This window comes from Suricata suricatta, chromosome 13 (genome assembly GCF_006229205.1).
Source record: "Suricata suricatta isolate VVHF042 chromosome 13, meerkat_22Aug2017_6uvM2_HiC, whole genome shotgun sequence".
Classification (NCBI taxonomy): Eukaryota; Metazoa; Chordata; class Mammalia; order Carnivora; family Herpestidae; genus Suricata; species Suricata suricatta.
In genome coordinates, this window is record NC_043712.1 from 18,401,367 (window position 1) to 18,419,019 (window position 17,653).

The 17,653-nt window shown below is 47.6% G+C and overlaps 1 protein-coding gene and 1 long non-coding RNA gene across 3 annotated transcripts in view; one reads left to right on the forward strand and one right to left on the reverse strand.

The window, feature by feature from the left end:
- TNC (tenascin C) overlaps positions 1-17,653 on the forward strand; it is a 91,760-nt gene that overhangs the window by 26,044 nt on the left and 48,063 nt on the right. Inside the window, exons 2-10 of the mRNA XM_029920877.1 lie at positions 2,006-2,597; positions 5,389-6,798; positions 8,106-8,369; positions 9,375-9,490; positions 10,431-10,587; positions 12,980-13,249; positions 14,226-14,411; positions 14,656-14,745; positions 16,282-16,545. Coding sequence (XP_029776737.1) covers positions 2,141-2,597; positions 5,389-6,798; positions 8,106-8,369; positions 9,375-9,490; positions 10,431-10,587; positions 12,980-13,249; positions 14,226-14,411; positions 14,656-14,745; positions 16,282-16,545 — 3,214 coding nt within the window. The 5' untranslated portion in view covers positions 2,006-2,140. The remainder of the gene's footprint in view (positions 1-2,005; positions 2,598-5,388; positions 6,799-8,105; positions 8,370-9,374; positions 9,491-10,430; positions 10,588-12,979; positions 13,250-14,225; positions 14,412-14,655; positions 14,746-16,281; positions 16,546-17,653) is intronic.
- LOC115276772 lies at positions 552-6,020 on the reverse strand. 2 transcript variants are annotated; one of them, XR_003902085.1, is made up of 3 exons: positions 5,216-6,020; positions 1,457-1,548; positions 552-667 (listed from the first exon to the last, which is right to left on the reverse strand). It is a non-coding gene; the product is annotated as an uncharacterized LOC115276772 (long non-coding RNA). The 2 variants fall into 2 exon arrangements; XR_003902084.1 differs by having other exon boundaries at positions 5,212-6,020.

Genomic DNA, 17,653 nt, shown 5'->3' on the forward strand with positions numbered 1-17,653 from the left:
CCTCTCTGTCTCAAAATAAATAAATTTTAAAATTTTATTTAAAAAATAATGTCTCAATGACCTTTGACAACAACCCTTTCCTCTGCTTCGTTGATTGTCCATGCTGGTAAATAGTCATAAGACAAATGGCTATGACAATTTAGCAAGGTAAGAACTGCCTCCCAGTAGCATACTCTCCTCCATAATCTGTTGGTATCTAATGCTTTTCATTCCCTAAGGCTCAGTTTAAATTCTATCCCTTCCAACTACCACTCTTTTGACAATTCTTTTGATTTTTTTCAAATTCCATAAGTAACTATAGTCTATATCACAGTATCAGAAATGTGCATTCCTTCTTGCTTTGTTCCTTGAGTACTCAATGAGTGATTCCATTTTATTTATAATCTATTGTTAAGGCCTCTGAGGGTAGGCACTTGGTCTTAGGTTTCTTTCTGCCTCCAAAGAACTCTGATTATTATAGAAAACTCAGTGTATTAGTCTGTTCAGGCTATTATAACAACATACCACAGACTGTTATTTTGGCTTAAGCAACAAAAATTTATTTTCTTGCATGTTCGAGAGGACGGATGTCCCAATTCAAGGTGCTGGAAAGTTCAGTTCTGGGGAAGCCTCTCCTCTTGGCTTGCAGATGGCTGTCTTCTCACTGTGTCCTCACATGACCTTTCCTCTGTGCACAAGGAGAGAGAGAGAAAGAGAGAGAGGGAGACGGAGAGGGAGAGATCTGTCATCTGGTGTCTCTCCCTCTTCTTATAAGGATAGGAGCTCTAACAGATTAGGGACCCACTTGGTGCCCTCATTTAAACTTCATTACCTCGCTAAAGCCCCATCTCCAAATATAGTCTCTTGGAGGTTAGGGTTTCAATATATGAATTTGTTAGTGGGGAGACAAGGACAAGATTTAGACTATAACGCTCAGTAAGACTCCTACAAGTACTTAGAGATCGGATAAAACATCAGAGCCTCATGGATATCTTTTCTGAGCTCTCTCCTGTCCTCCATCCTGGTTTGGACAACTGGTTTAGAAACATTGTGTCTGATTCTTCAAAAGAAACCCTAACTTTTTAAGTTTTTAGAAATAAATCAAGGAAAAGAGAAACTGAGGCTCAAAGAGGTAGGTAGTATACTCTTCCTACCTGGAATTAAAAATCACCTTGCCTTCTAGTGTTCATCATTCGAACCTCTGCCTCCTATAGCAGAGAGAACCAGTGAGTGCTGCTAAATGCAGAATAGAGGGTCAATAATAAGAGACAGGAGTTCCTGAGCATCTACCGGGCCCATGGCCTTCCTGTCACTACGAGGGCTCACTCAGTGGGCTCATCTAGTAAATACGGAAGGGGTTCATAAATCAATGAAAGACTTCTACTTAATATTTTTACAGTATCATTATTTGAACCCTGACTTTAGCCATTCACTGTATAGAAAGTGAAATGGGACACAGAAAAATTACATGACTTACCCAGAGGCACAGAGCTGGAGCTGAAACCAAAACCCAGGTCTGGTCTATAACATTCCAAAATTTTGGCCTGTTCTCTATTCTCTGCTGTCTCCCTATATTTCCAGAAGTATAAAAGTGAGTGAATCATGACTTTAAGATTGCAATATTCTTTTAGTTTTTTATAAAATTTTTTAATGTTTATTTTTTTCCTTTAAAAATTTTTTTAACATTTGTTTATTATTGAGAAACAGAGAGAGACAGAGCATGAGCAGGGGAAGGGCAGAGAGAAGGGGAGACACAGAATCTGAAGCAGGTTCCAGGCTCTGAGCTGTCAGCACAGAGCCCAAAGCAGGGTTCAAACTCACGAACCACGAGATCATGACCTGACCTGAAGTCAGAGGCTTAACTGAGCCATTCAGGTATTCTTTTAGAGACCAGTTTGTATCAGCACTACAATGAATACTGAAGGAATACCAGGAGAACTTCAGACACAGGGGCTAGAAAATCAAAATTCAACAGATATTATAATAGGCACTAACAAGCTTGTTGTTTGCCCTCATTTGCTTGTAGAAGAGAATTCCTTCAAGATCGGGAACAAACAGATCTGGATTCTACTCTGTGCTTCAATATAGCCACTTCTGCCTGAGAGTCAGACACCCTAGGATCCAAGAACGCAGAAAACACCCAACCAAACCCACCTCCACCATGGGGGCCATGGTGATGTTGGCGGGCATCTTCTTAGCTTTGCTCACCCTCACTACTGAAGGTGGGGTCCTCAAGAAGGTCATCCGGCACAAGCGACAGAGTGGGGTGAACCTCACTCTGCCCGAGGAGCAGCAGCCCGTGGTGTTTAACCATGTCTACAACATCAAGCTGCCTGTTGGTTCCCAGTGCTCGGTGGATCTCGACTCAGCTAGCGGGGAGAAAGACCTGGCCCCTCCACCATCAGAACCCAGTGAAAGCTTCCAGGAGCACACGGTAGATGGGGAAAACCAGATCGTCTTCACACACCGCATCAACATTCCCCGGCGGGCCTGTGGCTGTGCCGCGGCCCCTGATGTCAAGGAGCTTCTGAGCAGACTAGAGGAGCTGGAGAACATGGTGTCTTCCCTGCGGGAGCAGTGCACCACGGGAGCAGGCTGCTGTCTCCAGCCTGCCGAAGGTACGCCCCGCCCCCCACCGCCCAGTCGGGAGAAACGATGGGCGTGGCCAGATCCGTCTCTTGTTGCCAAAGCGGGTTCCCTGGGGGACCTAGCCTCACACAGTGTTTGTTCATTGGAAAGAGATCTGTGGTCAAATAAATGTGGAGAATGTAACCATGTCTCTTCTGCTCTTGGGAAGTCTTGATGACAAATGTTTCTCAGAGGAGTTTCTAGGCTTCTGAGAAGTTTTACTTGGAAAAATCTTGTTTCATGTTAATGGCCAGTTTCTTACATTTATTTGACTGCAGGATCTACACATTCTCTACCCCAAAAGCTATGAGCTTATTTATGAAATTTCTATCCCAAGATCACTCCCCGAAAAGTGCTGATCTGGCCTTATCACCTCCTTGTACAGGATGGAGACAAAGGTCCAGAGGAGGATGGGATTCCTCAAGGTCCTGCCACAAGTGGCCGAGGTAGGACTTGAGCCACAATATGCCACACCCTGGTGTTCTTACAAAGACACAGTGCTGCCTATGGTGGCACGAAGTCTGGAAACTGGAAAATAGTCCTCCAGTGTAATGGCAATAATAATGATGATCACAATATGCATTGAGCCCCCTTTATGTATCAGGCACTAAAACTCATTATCTCACTGAACCCTCCCAACAACCCACTGAGGTCTGGTTGACCACTCCCATTCTACAGATCTGACAACTGAGATTCAAGGAAGTTAACCAACTAGCACAAAAAGGGCACCAAGAGTAATAAGAAAGAAGAGCTCTGAGTGTGCTTGTGGGCTCCAGAACTCATACTCCCCCTGTGATACCCTGTCTCCTGGGAATTCCCTTTTTCAGGAATTTTGCCACTTCGAAATTGTCTTCATCTCTACTCCCTAGAGCTGACAGAGCAACGGGACTTTCAGTAGCTTCAAATCAGAGCTGACCTCTTTATTTTTGCCACTCAGAAGAAATTACCAGAAAGCACTTTGATAAGTTATTTCAAGAGTAGACCTAACTGAGGTGTCTGGGTGGCCCAGTCAGTTAAGCATCTGACTCTTGACTTCAGCTCAGGTCATGATTTCACAGTTCATGGGTTTGAGCCCCGTGTTGGACTCTGTGCTGCTTGGGATTTTACCTCTCTCTGCCCCTCCACCACTCATGTGCTCTCTCTGTCTCTGTCTCTCTGTGTCTCTCTGTCTCTCTCTCTCTTTCCCAAAATAAATGAATAAAACATAAAAAGAAAAAAAAGAGTAGGCCTAGTCACCATAAATGGAGGGTACTATAGGACATGCTCTAGGTTTACAAGGCAAAAAAATTTTTTTTCTTTGTACACAAATTATTTTATATTCGATTTCTATCAACTCGCTGGCAAATGCAAATGGGAGTTACACAATAGGATTAATGCTAAAGACTGGGTTGGAATAATTATTTGGCGCACTGCTGTCCACTGGAAATATAACATGAGCCAGATATATGTATTCTTAACTCTTCCAGTCGTCACACGAACGATATGAAAAAGGAACAGGTAAAAAGAATTTTAATCAAAAAAAAAAAGAATTTTAATCAACTGTTTTATTGTGTAACCAAATTATCCACTTTTCAGCCTGGAATCAATACAAGAATCATTGATACCAAAAAAAGATATTTTATATTCCTTTCTTTAAGCTAAGTCTTTAAAGTCCCATATGCATTTAACTTATATAGCAAATCTCAATCCAGACTAGCCACAACCCAATTGTTTAATACCCACCCATGTCTAGTGGCTACCATACGTGAACACATATATTTAATTCTCAACTTCCAAGCCATTTTATTAATCGCCTGGCTCCCTGCTGTCAGAAAGGAGACACAACGTAGCAATACAACTGTGTTCGGGTGCAGAGAAAGGGGAGTGAGCTCTGTTTCTTCTCTTTGGCTCCATGGAAACTACTCCAATCACTCCTTCCAGCTGGGCCAAGAGGTTGTGCAGACTTCAAAGAGCTGGAGTCCTGTCAGCCCTGACCATGTATTCCTCAGATCTACTCACCCCTGCAGCTTTCAGGATGGAGAGGGAAGAAGACAGAGGCACAAGAGTGTTGTGGGGGCAGAGTCTGTTCTACTGACAGAATTAGAAAGCCACTCCTGAGTCACCCCATTTCAGTTATGGAAAATTAGAGAGTAAACCCACATACAAACTTGAGTCAACCCCAACATCTCTGCCAGAGAAAATCATCATGAGAACAACAGAAGGTTGCAATGTCCTCCCTTAACCCTGATAAGCCCCAGGGAAGTGGGTTATTGGTCCCACTTGACCCATGAAGAAACTAATCTTCAGAGCATCTCTCTTTCTAAATGCGGCACAGCTATTGAGCCAGAAGCAGAATTGAGTTCAGTTCCACAAATATTTCTTGCATGAAACAATTATTCTCCTATGTGCCTGACCCTGGCTAGGTGCGGGGGAAAAATACCCTAGCCCAACATAACACATTCCACAAGGTGGTGCTCACTGGGGTCATGGGAATAGTTAAAAATTCGATAAAAACTATAGATCCTCTCCCCAGGGGGTGGAAACACACAGGCACACTCCCCTACAAACATTAACACAATCTTGCATATGTGTCCATTTCAGGGAGTATGGGGTAAGAATTCATACCTACTCTAGTTGGATGTCAGTCCCCTCCGCTTCCATACACTAAGCAACTAGTTTCCAAGCCAGGTGGAGCCTGAGGGTGCCACCCTCTTCTGGCTGAATTTGAAGCTGGGTTTGGCAGGTGGTGGGCAGAAATCAGCCGCTTCAGCTCAGCGGTCTGCCTCTTCTCTGCTGTTGTAGGCCGCCTGGACACCAGGCCCTTCTGCAGTGGCCACGGGAACTTCAGCACCGAAGGCTGCGGCTGTGTCTGTGAACCCGGCTGGAAAGGCCCCAACTGCTCTGAACCTGAATGTCCCAGCAACTGTCACCTGCGGGGCCAGTGCCTTGACGGGCAGTGCGTCTGCGAGGAGGGCTTCACGGGGGAGGACTGCAGCCAGCTGGCCTGTCCCAGCGACTGCAACGACCAGGGCAAGTGCGTAAACGGGGTCTGCGTGTGTTTCGAAGGCTACACGGGGGCCGACTGCAGCCAGGAGGTGTGCCCCACGCCGTGCAGCGAGGAGCACGGGCGCTGCGTGGACGGCCGCTGCGTGTGCCAGGACGGCTTTGCAGGTGACGACTGCAATGAGCCCCTGTGCCTCAACAACTGCCACCGGCGCGGCCGGTGCGTGGAGAACGAGTGCGTCTGCGACGAGGGCTTCACGGGCGAGGACTGCAGCGAGCTCATCTGCCCCAACGACTGCTTCGACCGGGGCCGCTGCGTCAACGGCACCTGCTACTGCGAGCAGGGCTTCACGGGCGAGGACTGCGGCCAGCTCAGCTGCCCGAACGCCTGCAGCGGCCACGGCCGCTGCGAGCAGGGCCAGTGTGTGTGCGAGCCGGGCTTCGCCGGGGCCGACTGCAGCGACAAGAGGTGTCCCGCCGACTGTCACCACCGCGGCCGCTGCGTCGACGGGCTGTGTGAGTGTGACGCCGGCTTCACGGGAGCTGACTGCGGCGAGCTCAGGTGTCCCAATAGCTGTAGCGGCCACGGCCGCTGCGTCAACGGGCAGTGCGTGTGCGACGAGGGCCACACCGGGGAGGCCTGCGACCAGCTGCGGTGCCCCAACGATTGTCACAGCCGCGGCCGCTGCGTGCGGGGCCAGTGCGTGTGCGAGCCGGGCTTCCAGGGCTACGACTGCAGTGAGATGAGCTGCCCCAACGACTGCCACCAGCACGGCCGCTGCGTGAACGGCATGTGCGTCTGTGACGACGGCTACACGGGCGAGGACTGCCGCGACCTGCGGTGCCCCAGGGACTGCAGCCACCGGGGCCGCTGCGTGGACGGGCGATGCGAGTGCGAGCACGGCTTCACCGGCCCCGACTGCGCGGAGCTCGCGTGCCCGGGCAACTGCCACGGCCAAGGCCGCTGCGTGGACGGGCAGTGCGTGTGCCACGAAGGCTTCATGGGCACAGCCTGCAAGGAGCGGAGGTGCCCTGGAGACTGTCACGGCCGGGGTCGCTGCGAGGACGGGCAGTGCGTCTGCCAGGAGGGCTTCGAGGGCCCGGACTGCGGGCGGCGCTCCTGCCCCAACGACTGCAGCGGCTGGGGCCAGTGCGTGGAGGGCCGCTGCATCTGCAGCGAGGGCCACGCCGGGGAGGACTGCTCCGAGGGTGAGTCCAGTGCTGGAGCGGCGCGCATTCGCCGTGACTGAGCGTGTGTGCGGCTGGTGCGCCTTGGAGAGCTCCGTGTAGTATTATGATGAGCACGTGCACGGGCACACACACGCACGCGCGTGGGCGCACACACACACACCTTTGCAGAGGCCCTGGTGATTCACCTGTCACGGGGCTACCTATTTGAAGGCTCAGAGGCTCTGGAGGTCATAGAATTGTCCCAAGGACACCTAGTCATACACAGTGGAGTGGTTGGGTTTACCTAACTCCTCTACCCCAAGTTTGACCCTGAGTGCCCCTGGTGAGGTAGACAAATGATTGTTAACAGCCTTTTTGCTACATTTGAGCCTTCTCTCCTACTCCTCATTGATACTGACCAAAAATAAACTAAATCCCTCTATTTGTTTGGAAGCAAAAATTCAGTTCAATTGAATGGACAGTGAGATTACATAAAACTAACTGTTTTAAATGCACACTCAGCTAGAGAGAAAGTGCTAATCACTTATGAGGCAGACCTATCTCTCAAATCAGTTTCTCATAATAGTCTTTGATCCCAAGGATTATGAGCTCCTTAAAGGAACACTGTCCTGACAGCACAAGGCATAGTATACAGTAAGTGCTCAATAAACTGTGAGAGAAAATACATCAAAGAATGATAATGCTCATGTTCAATGAGGGAGCTTTTGTGCCCCTCCTGCACCCATCCTGTACCTGTCGTAATAGACAATTCCTGCTCTGATTAAAGGTATTGTTGATATTAATAAATAAATGTGTTTAATGCACCCAAGGCAGGGAAGCCTGATTGCAAAGAATAGCAGGCTGGCAAGGATGAGGTGTTAGTTCAAGTTTGATGAGATAAGCAAAGTTGGGCAAGTTTCTCTGCCTCACTCACATCTAAAAAATGAAAGAGTTGAACCAAATGAGCCCCAGATCCCCTCTCAACACTAACAGCGTATGACCTCAACTTCAGAGCCGGGAGCCAAGCTCAGGCTGCAGGTTCCCATGTAGATGGCCTGAATCTGAACTAACATCCAGACAACAGAGAATTCGGAGGAGCCAGGTCACAAACTAGAAGGCCATGTTGCAGGCCCAGAACTCTAGCCTGAAGGCCTCCAAAGGTTTTCAAGTTGGATCACAGCAGGGAGTCCTTGATAACCTTTTTCCGTTTAGAAAACAGAAGGTGGATTTTAGGCCTCTGTGATTGGCCATGGGAGGGGCAAGTCAAGGGAAACAAACCTGGGGAGAATTACAGAGCACCTCACTGACACAACCCGACCCAAGCTGTCCTTTCTCATTCCTGCCAGTGTCCCCTCCCAAAGACCTGGTTGTGACAGAAGTGACAGAGGAGACCGTGAACCTGGCTTGGGACAATGAGATGCGGGTCACCGAGTACCTCGTCGTGTACACACCCACCCATGAGGACGGCCTGGAAATGCAGTTCCGCGTGCCCGGGGACCAGACATCCACCACCATCCGGGAGTTGGAGCCTGGCGTGGAGTACTTTATCCGCGTGTTCGCCATCCTGGAAAACAAGAAGAGCATTCCCGTCAGCGCCAGGGTGGCCACTTGTGAGTGAACAGAGCCCACCCCCACTGGCGACAGCCTCTGCTCCCTCTGCTCACCCAGTGCCCCGCCACCACGCCCACGAGTTCCTGCTCCGCCTTTGCACCCATAGCTGTATAGCTGGCCTGTCAGAGTTGTACCAATTAAGACCCTGGGATCCAGTTAAGCCCACTGAATATTCTTTAGGAGCCCCCTCATATACTAAATCACTTAACTCTCAATAATCCTGTAAGATGGGGGCAATGATTAACTCATTTTACAGATGAGGAAACTGAGACTGAATGGCTAAGCATCTCATCCCAAGTCAGACAGTTTCTAAGTGGTAAGGATTTAAACCCTGGAGGTCTGGTTGTCAGTTGATATTCTTAACCATTCTATTCTACTACAACCTTTCTATGGAGCTCATTCTCCTTATATGATTTTAAAAAGTGGAAACTTTAGAGTTCAAGTTATTTCTTTAAGAATCCAACATCAGTATAATTATCTTGATACCTTAAAAGCAAGTTGTGGCTAGAAATCGGTCCTTTTCTTCGATTAGTAATAACATTGGCTGCCACGTATTAAATACATGCCACGTGCCAGGAGCCACGCCCAGCAGTCCGGATGATGCAGTATATCACTCAGCCCTCATGTAGTTCCCTGAAAGGAACAGGCATACTTACCTCCCCCTCCCGAGTGGAGGAGGAGCTGGGGCATGGGGCTCTTCATGCAACTTGCTCACGCACACAAAACTTGTAGTGGCGGAGCTTAGATTCGAGCCCACGTCTATCTGATTCCAAACTCTTGTACATAAAAGGTTTAACCATATGAAATTACCAAGGTTTAATCATATGGTGGGTCCTCACGTTAATTTTCACATGGCCTTCTCAGTAGATGGCATCCCTGAAGCAGTCAGAGGTAGCCTCCAGCCCTAACGAGGTGGGGCATCCGCCAGTGGGGTGCAGGGGAATCACGCGGCATTGCTTCCCACACACACATGCAGCCCTCCTTCCCTCTGCTCTTCCTGACAGACTTGCCTGCACCTGAAGGCCTAAAGTTCAAGTCCATCAAGGAGACATCTGTGGAGGTGGAGTGGGATCCTCTGGACATCGCTTTTGAGACGTGGGAGATCATCTTCCGGAACACGGTAAGGCGCCCAGAGGAGTGGGCATATTCGACCTCAGGGATCTGAAAGATGGTCCAACGCTTCTAAAGACTTTTATTTGAACTTTATTTCATAGCTGTTGGTGGAGGGGCAGCCCTGTGCTTAGCCCCTGCGTGTTTGCATATATATTTTAAGTTATTTGAATCAGTCAGTAAGCATAGCCCTTAGGGCTGTGAGCTCAGAGAGGTGCTAAACCATCTTTAGCTCCTCCTGGTCTCTGGCAAATCTCTACTCAGAGGCAAAGAAGAGAAGAAATGCCCGCAGGCATATCTGAGATTGAATATCCCTTCTCTCTGGGCCTAAAAGCACACACGAGGCAGGGAAGTGGGTTCATGAGTCCAAGCCCAGACTCTGCTACTAACTAACTGCATGGCTATGGGACAGTCACCCAACTTCTGTGACACCGGCTTCTTGGTCTATCAAAGGAAGGATTGAGTCTGTGGTTCTAGAACTGCTTTGGCTCTCACATTCTGTCACTTGACTTTAGTGTCAGTGGAGCGAGCAGATTGGTTTACAAGAGGGAGAAGCAAACTTGAGGAATGTCCTTTTCATCTCTGTGTCCTCAGCACCCGCCAGACTGGTCTGATGCCTAGTGAGCACTTAGTGAAGGAATGGATGCAGGGGAGCAGATCATAAAAAAGAAGAGGCTGGCACCTCCTTTAGTTATATATATAATGTTTATTTATTTTTTGAGAGAGAGAGAGAAACAGAGTGCAAGCAAAGGAAGGGCAGAGATAGAGGGAGTCACAGAATCCATAGCAGGTTCTAGGCTCTAAGCCAAGCTGTCAACCCAGAGCCCAACATGGGCCTCAAACACATAAACAGTGAAATCATGACCTGAGCCGAAGTCAGATGCTTAACCCACTGAGCCACCCAGGCACCCCCCTCCTTTTGTACCTACCAAGGTGCTCCTGTCTTTCAGAATAAAGAAGATGAGGGAGAGATCACCAAAAGCCTGAGGAGACCAGAGACCACATACCGGCAAACTGGCCTTGCTCCTGGGCAAGAGTATGAGATCTCTCTGCACATCGTGAAAAACAATACCCGAGGCCCAAGCCTAAAGAGGGTGACCACTACCCGTGAGTATCGCCTTTAATAGCACTGACGCCATGGCAAAGCTGACTGTACCCCATAGCGCCTCTGGATGATAACATTTCCCCTTATACAGCATCTGCATTAACTAGATTTTGCTACATGAAAAAACAAATGCCCAACTTGGTGGAATGGAACAATGATTCTGCACCTGGGTGATTTGGAGTTGGGCTCAGCAGAGAAATTCTGTTTTTGAGCGGGCTCACTTATGCATCTGTGCAGGCTGGGGGCTGGCTGGCCTACGGTGGTCTTAGCCAGGATGGTGCCTTTCTGCTTCTCCTGGTCTCTCAGCCTCAGTCCGCTAACCTGGGTCTTCCCCGGCTGCTGGGATGGCTCAGAAGTGGTGCTTATATCACTCTGCCCAGGCAAATCTCAAGACCAGTCCAGATTTAAGGGGTGGGGAAGCAGATCCTTCTCTTGATGAGAGGAACCTCAAAGTGATATTTCAAAGGGGGCACAGGTCCAAGATAGGCAAGACCATTGGAAATAATCTACTACATCAGCTAATCTCTATGCCAGTCTTGTGAGAGAGGTGGGTCAGATATTATTGTGACTAGTAAAAACTGAGGCTTAGAGAATCTAAATCAATTTAACAAACACCACATGGTTAACAATGTCGGGGTCACAACTGTAAGCAGGGTCCGGTTTTGTCATTTCAGCCCCCTCACCACTAGCATGAACTAGTATCTGGCTAATGTAGAATGCCGATCCCATATCTCCAACAGGAACAGAAATTAGATGTCACTCAGTAATAAACATGTCAGAGCTTCGCGGGGAAAGAATAGAATTTGGCACTAGTAGATCCTTTGGTGAGGGGGAAATAAATCTGAATTTGAAGTTGTTCTACCGAGAAGCAAATTTTTTCAACATCAATAAATAAACAAATAAAATTATGTTGCTTTGCCATTTGAGAAAACCTCTTGATCTTCTTTAAGATAGCATATGTGCCAACTGTTACAGGAATTGATTCTTTTTGGCAGGAGATTGTTGGAAAAGTTCAATCTGTTGACTAATGACAAGAAAGAACATCTTGCATTTAAATATTTGCACATTCTGCCTAGCTCCGAGCCAACTCCTAGATTGTCTCTTCTGTAAGCAAGTGTTTTCCATCATTCTGACACCATCCTCTGTGGTAGGTAGAAAGCAGGTATCAACAGGACAAAATCATTAGATCACCACAAAGGCATAGAAAAGATCAAGCAAATGCTTACTTGCTATAGAGAAGGCACACAGAAACTACAAAAAAAAATATCTTTTGTCTGCCCCTTTCTTTTTAATTTAATTCTGCAGATTGGCTACTTTAGTCTTCTAAGCAGGGCAAACATCCCAATGCCTGAAGTTTCTTAATCACATAAATATCAACATGGAGAGGCCGACATGTATGTGTTCATTTTGCTAATCCCCGAACTTTATCCAGGCTTAAAAGGACCTTAAAGTTTGGGTGACAAAGCATTTTGGGCTCCTTCCCTCTAATATCTGTATGAGGCTATATGACAACCATTTCTGGCATCTGGATGCTTTTGAGAGGCGTTCACATTTAAAGGAGAAAGAGCGCGGACTCTGGACCCACACACACCCAAGTGTGAATTCCAGCTTCACAGCTCACGGTCACCTCGTGCAAGGCGGCTTCTTTAATGACCCTACCATTGGGAGAGTGGGTTCACAGTGTCTTTACAGGGTTGTCACGAGAGTGAAGACATACCCAATAAGGCACTGTGCTAGGCATGTAGTAAGCGCTCGTGTCCTCTGTTCATGGGTCCCAGATCTGTGGGCAATCAGTGAGCTTGACTCAATTCCACTTTCTTACGAAAGGGCTGCTAAGGGTGTAGCAGGTGTGGTGTGGGTGCCTCCTGGCACCTGCAAGAACATGGGGAGGCAGCTTCAGGGTTCAGTTGTAGCTTCATTTTCCTTGTGTGTTCTATGGCTTCATCACCCAGAAGCTGAGACTGATGGATCAACGCTTCAGATTCAAACTATGGACTCTGCAGTTTTTGCACAATCAGCTACGACTTATTCCTCTGTTTCATTCCGATAAAAAACTAACGTTCCTCTCATTCAATACTGTTTCCTCAACCAAGGCTGAAAATGCAAACTTAGCTGTTTTTAAACTGAAGAAATAAACACTAACTAAATGTCCTAATATCTTAATTTTAGGCAGTTAACCGAATGCCCAAACAATAAACCCTTCAAGGTAGCTAGTATCATCCTATTTATGACTTGTTAAATAGGAAATTGAGGCTCAGAAAGACAAAAAAGGTCAGAAGGTCAGTTTACACCTACCTGTTCAGGAATGGATCTGGATGGCTCCAAGCCCCTCTCCGCTCAGCCCCTAGCCCTGGTCCCAGTCTCTGAAACTGCTCCATCGTCTGGCTGTCACAGGTTTGGATGCCCCCAGCCAGGTGGAGGTGAAAGATGTCACAGACACCACGGCTTTGATCACGTGGTTCAAGCCGCTGGCCGAGATCGACGGCATCGAACTCTCCTACGGAGCCAAAGACGTGCCAGGTGACCGCACCACCATTGACCTCACCCATGATGAGAACCAATACTCCATCGGGAATCTGAAGCCAGACACTGAGTATGAGGTGTCCCTCATCTCCCGCCGGGGTGACATGTCCAGCAACCCAGCCAAAGAGACCTTCACAACAGGTAACGGGCTCTCACCTGTGAATAGCCAGGGATTGTGACTCCTGTCTCATTCCATGCTAAGGTGACTTCCAGGCTCCTTTTTTTTTTTAACTTTTATTTATTTTTGATCGACGGAGAGAGACAAAACATGAATGGGGGAGGAGCAGAGAGAGAGAGAGGGAGACACAGAATCAGAAGCAGGCTCCAGGCTCTGAGCTGGCAGCACAGAGCCTGATGTGGGGCTCAAACCCACTGACCGTGAGATCATGACCTGAGCTGAAGTCAGACGATTAACCAACTGAGCCACCCAGACGCCCTCAGGCTCTTTTATAGTAAGACAATGGAAAGGGAAATTTCATTCCCTTAAGTGTTTATTCTAAAATATTGTAGAGAGTAATTTTTTAAAGAAAAAAAAAAAACTATGCCCAAATAACCTTCAAAAACCAAAAGGCATACATAGAAGATGCTTCTGGTCTGAAAAATCTCAAACAAAAGAAGTCGTGATTCAAATAAAATTCAAATAAATATTGCATAATAAAATACTGTTTATGGAAAGTGTGAATGACAAAGAGGCCTGTAGCCTGTTTGCCTGTGGCATTCTTTTAAAAGTCCCAAGGTGTCAATCATTGATCCAATAAATATTGTTTTCGGAGCTCAGTCAGCTCTGTATGAGCTACAAGAAATACAGAGATGGGCACAACACACCAGTTCTTACACTCTTGACCTTATTTGTAAGTTTCTGTTTAGTTTTTTTTAAAGCACAAAATCTGAGGAATGGGTGCATGACTAGAGCATCACACACATCAATAAAGGGGAGAGGTACAGATATGCAGTATTTGTTCACATCTCTGTATCTGCAATAGAGGTGGGTGTGGGGGAGATATTGTCATTTTTCTGCCAGGGCAGGTGCCTTTCATGTCCCAGCTTGAATCCTCAGACTGCCACTCTCCTGGTGCCTGGTGTTTGCGATATAAATGTCCCTCCCTCTTCCAAACAGGCCTGGATGCTCCCAGGAATCTCCGTCGCATCTCCCAGACAGACAACAGCATCACCCTGGAATGGAGGAATGGCAAGGCAGCCATTGACAGTTACAGAATTAAGTATGCACCCATCTCTGGAGGTGACCATGCCGAGGTCGAAGTGCCACGGAGCCAGCAAACCACAACCAAAACCACGCTCACAGGTGAGCCGTGCCATGTCACACCCAGCAGGACCACAGGGTGCGTGTCCCCAGTTTGCAGCCCTCCTCATGGAGAAAAGAGTTCCCAGCGACCCTTCTCACTCGGAATTCAGTGAGGAAGTCTGTAGAACTATCAGACACTGAGAAATCACAGCCTCCAGCGACAGGCGGCTCAAGGCCATTTTTATGATCCTCTGAAAGTCTTTCCAGTTTGGGGCTGAGTATTGACCTGAACGTTCTCTCTTAGGTCTGAGGCCGGGAACTGAATATGGGATCGGAGTGTCTGCTGTGAAAGCCGACAAGGAGAGCGATCCGGCCACCATCAATGCGGCCACAGGTGAGAGGCCCGTGGATCCCCGCCACCACTGGGCTGGTGCAGACAGACATGCAGGACCCAGGAGACAGAAAGCCTACTTTGAAAGAAACAGTAGACGCGCCGAGGAGAAAGAGGCCCTAGGATCATCCAGCCCGGATGTGTAATTCCAAAGTAACATAAGCGTGCCACATCTAAATGATACTGAGGGGGAACAAGAATTTTTTAGGAGAAATTGAAACCAGATTTTATAAGAAACCTACAAACTTTTTAAAGTTGGTCATCGGTTCAATTTTTTTTTTTTTTTTTTTGGTAAACCATAGACGAATCCAAATACAACTGGGGTGATTTCTCTTAGGACACACCTGACTTTTATTATATACCCTTGTCTGATAGATGAGAAGCGGCAGGAACATGGTTTTAGACAGACTTTGCTCTTATCCGTACTGTCCTGAAGCTCCAGCCTCGGGAGCCCCAAGTTTCTGCCCCACTCCCCAGAAAATTTGTTGAAAGAAAGAAAGGAAAGGAAACTCTCCCTCTACATCTCCACCAGCCTCCTCCTTCCTTCCCCCAGGCACCATGAAGAAAAAGGGTCAGGTGCACGTAGAGAATATAAATGGTGCCTCAAGGAGCTTCCTCCTTATGCAGGATCCAATGCTAAGCACTTGCCCACATGCTCTTTTTTATCTGTTTTATTTCCAGGTAATTGTCAACTCACATGCTATTGTGAGAAACAACACAGAGAGATCCCCAGGGGTTAACAGCTGGGACATCCTAGAAGAGGGTCACAACTAGGAAACTGACATTGATACAGGCTCTCAACTTTATGTGCATTTCACCAGTTTGCATGCACTCACTTTTGTATGTGTGTGGGGTTCGTTCTACGTAATTTTATCATGAGCAGCTTTTTTAATCCACTGGTGTCGTTAAGACACAGAATAGATCCATCACTAGGATCACTTCTTCACCCCCCCACCCCCTTTTTAAAAAATGTTTATTTATTCTTGAAAGAGAGGGAGACAGAGCATGAGCAGAGGAGGGTCAGAGAGAGGGAGACACAGAATCCGAAGCAGCTCCAGGCTCTGTCCCCCTTTTTTTTCATAGCCACAGACACCTCCCTCTCCCTCCCTCTCCCTCCCTCTCCCTAGCCCTTGGCAATCCCTGTTCTTTCCTTCATCTCTGTAATGTTATTTCAAGAATGGCACACCTAAAGAACCACCCAGTACGCAGCCTCCAGAGACTGGCTTTTTCACTCCTCATCATTCTCTCAAGGTCCATTCCAGTTATTTAAAAGTCAGTTCTTTCCAGATGCTTTTAAATGAGTAGTACTTCAGGGTATGGGTATACTAATATATTATTTTTAACTGTAAAAATCCAAGGAGGCAACACTCAGCAGCAGTTTACAGAGGTGAAAGCCGAGGCTCAGAGGGGAAAGTCACCTGCGGCCAGCCAGCCCCTGCGTGCAGAGCTGCGATTGGAGCCCAGAGCTGCCTTCCAGCCCCCGAAGCAGCCCAGCCTCCCAGCCTGAGCCATGTTCATCTCTCTCTGCTTTGCTTGCAGACATGGACGCACCCAAGGACCTCCGGGTCTCTGAGACCTCGGAGACCAACATGACCCTGCTGTGGAGGAAGCCTTCAGCCAAGTTTGACCGATACCGCCTCAACTACAGCCTTCCCTCGGGGCAGCCCATGGAGGTGCAGCTTCCAAGAGATGCGACGTCCCACGTGCTGAGAGGCCTGGTGCCCGGGCAGGAATACACCATCGTCCTCACGGCGGAGAAGGGCAGGCACAAGAGCAAGCCTGCGCGGGTGAAGGCATCCACAGGTGAGGCCAACCTCTGAGCTCCCTCCAGAGCCTCTGGTGACCCTGAGGTTTGCAGACCCCTAAGCCGGGCTGTGTCCCTAAGGGAAACCAAGTGAGAAAACACACAACTTCCTCTACTCGAGCATCTTTGACGTGACCCTGTGAAGGAGCTCCTTCCTCCTCTTTTCCTCTATCAATTGACTCAGCTAAGTCTTCCTGCTGGGAAATCACCAGTGCTGTTTAAACATTTCTTCCCGGGAGAACTTAAAGCATCAGGGTTTGTGTTTGTCTTTGGTTCTTCCTTTTTTTTTTTAATTAATTTGGTGCATTTTACTGACTCTTTCAAATTGTTTCTGGCTTTTTTTGTCCCTCCCTCTTTAGCTTAACAATAACTACTTTGCTCTTTATTTTTTTTTTTCGAGATGGTCATGATGCTGGTAATAATTCTCTGGTTATTTCTCACTAAATGTTTTTTTTAACTTATTTATTATTATTGTTTTCAGTAATCGCTCTACCCAACGTGGGACTCGAACTCATGGCCCTGAGATCAAGAGTTGAATGCTCCACTGCCTGAGCCAGCCAGACGCCCCTCCCACTAAATGTTTTTATTCCAGGTTTTTTGCTTCCCTCTAAGGTTACCTGAAAATTTGCATGTGGTCCTTTGAGCAGCCTTTTTCAGCGCCCTTCCCATTTTCTCTTTTCTCCTAGTCTTTAAGATGTGAACTTGGTTTGCTAAATCCTGACCAAGAGCCCAGTTTTGGCATCTCAAAGGCTCCATGGTTTCATTTCCCCAGTCACGCATCCCTAATAAGGTTTCCAAAAAATCATGTTGTCTATTTAAAGATGTACTTCATTTCAGGAAAAGTGGGCAAAGTTCCTTTTATTGGCTCTTCCACCACAGTCTCCAGAATATTTTTCCCTATGGTATTCTCCATAGAACAATTTTATTTTGTTAGAAGTGAGGTGGGCCTTTCTTTCCTTCTCTTGAATTCTATCTTTTCAAGTCTCCTACATTTACTGAATTAATAATGTACTGCCACTGGGCTCCAGGAGTTACATTCTTTGGCCACTGGATCAGTTAGGACACGTGGGCTTCCAAGGAACTTGCTGATAAGCAGATTGACAGACA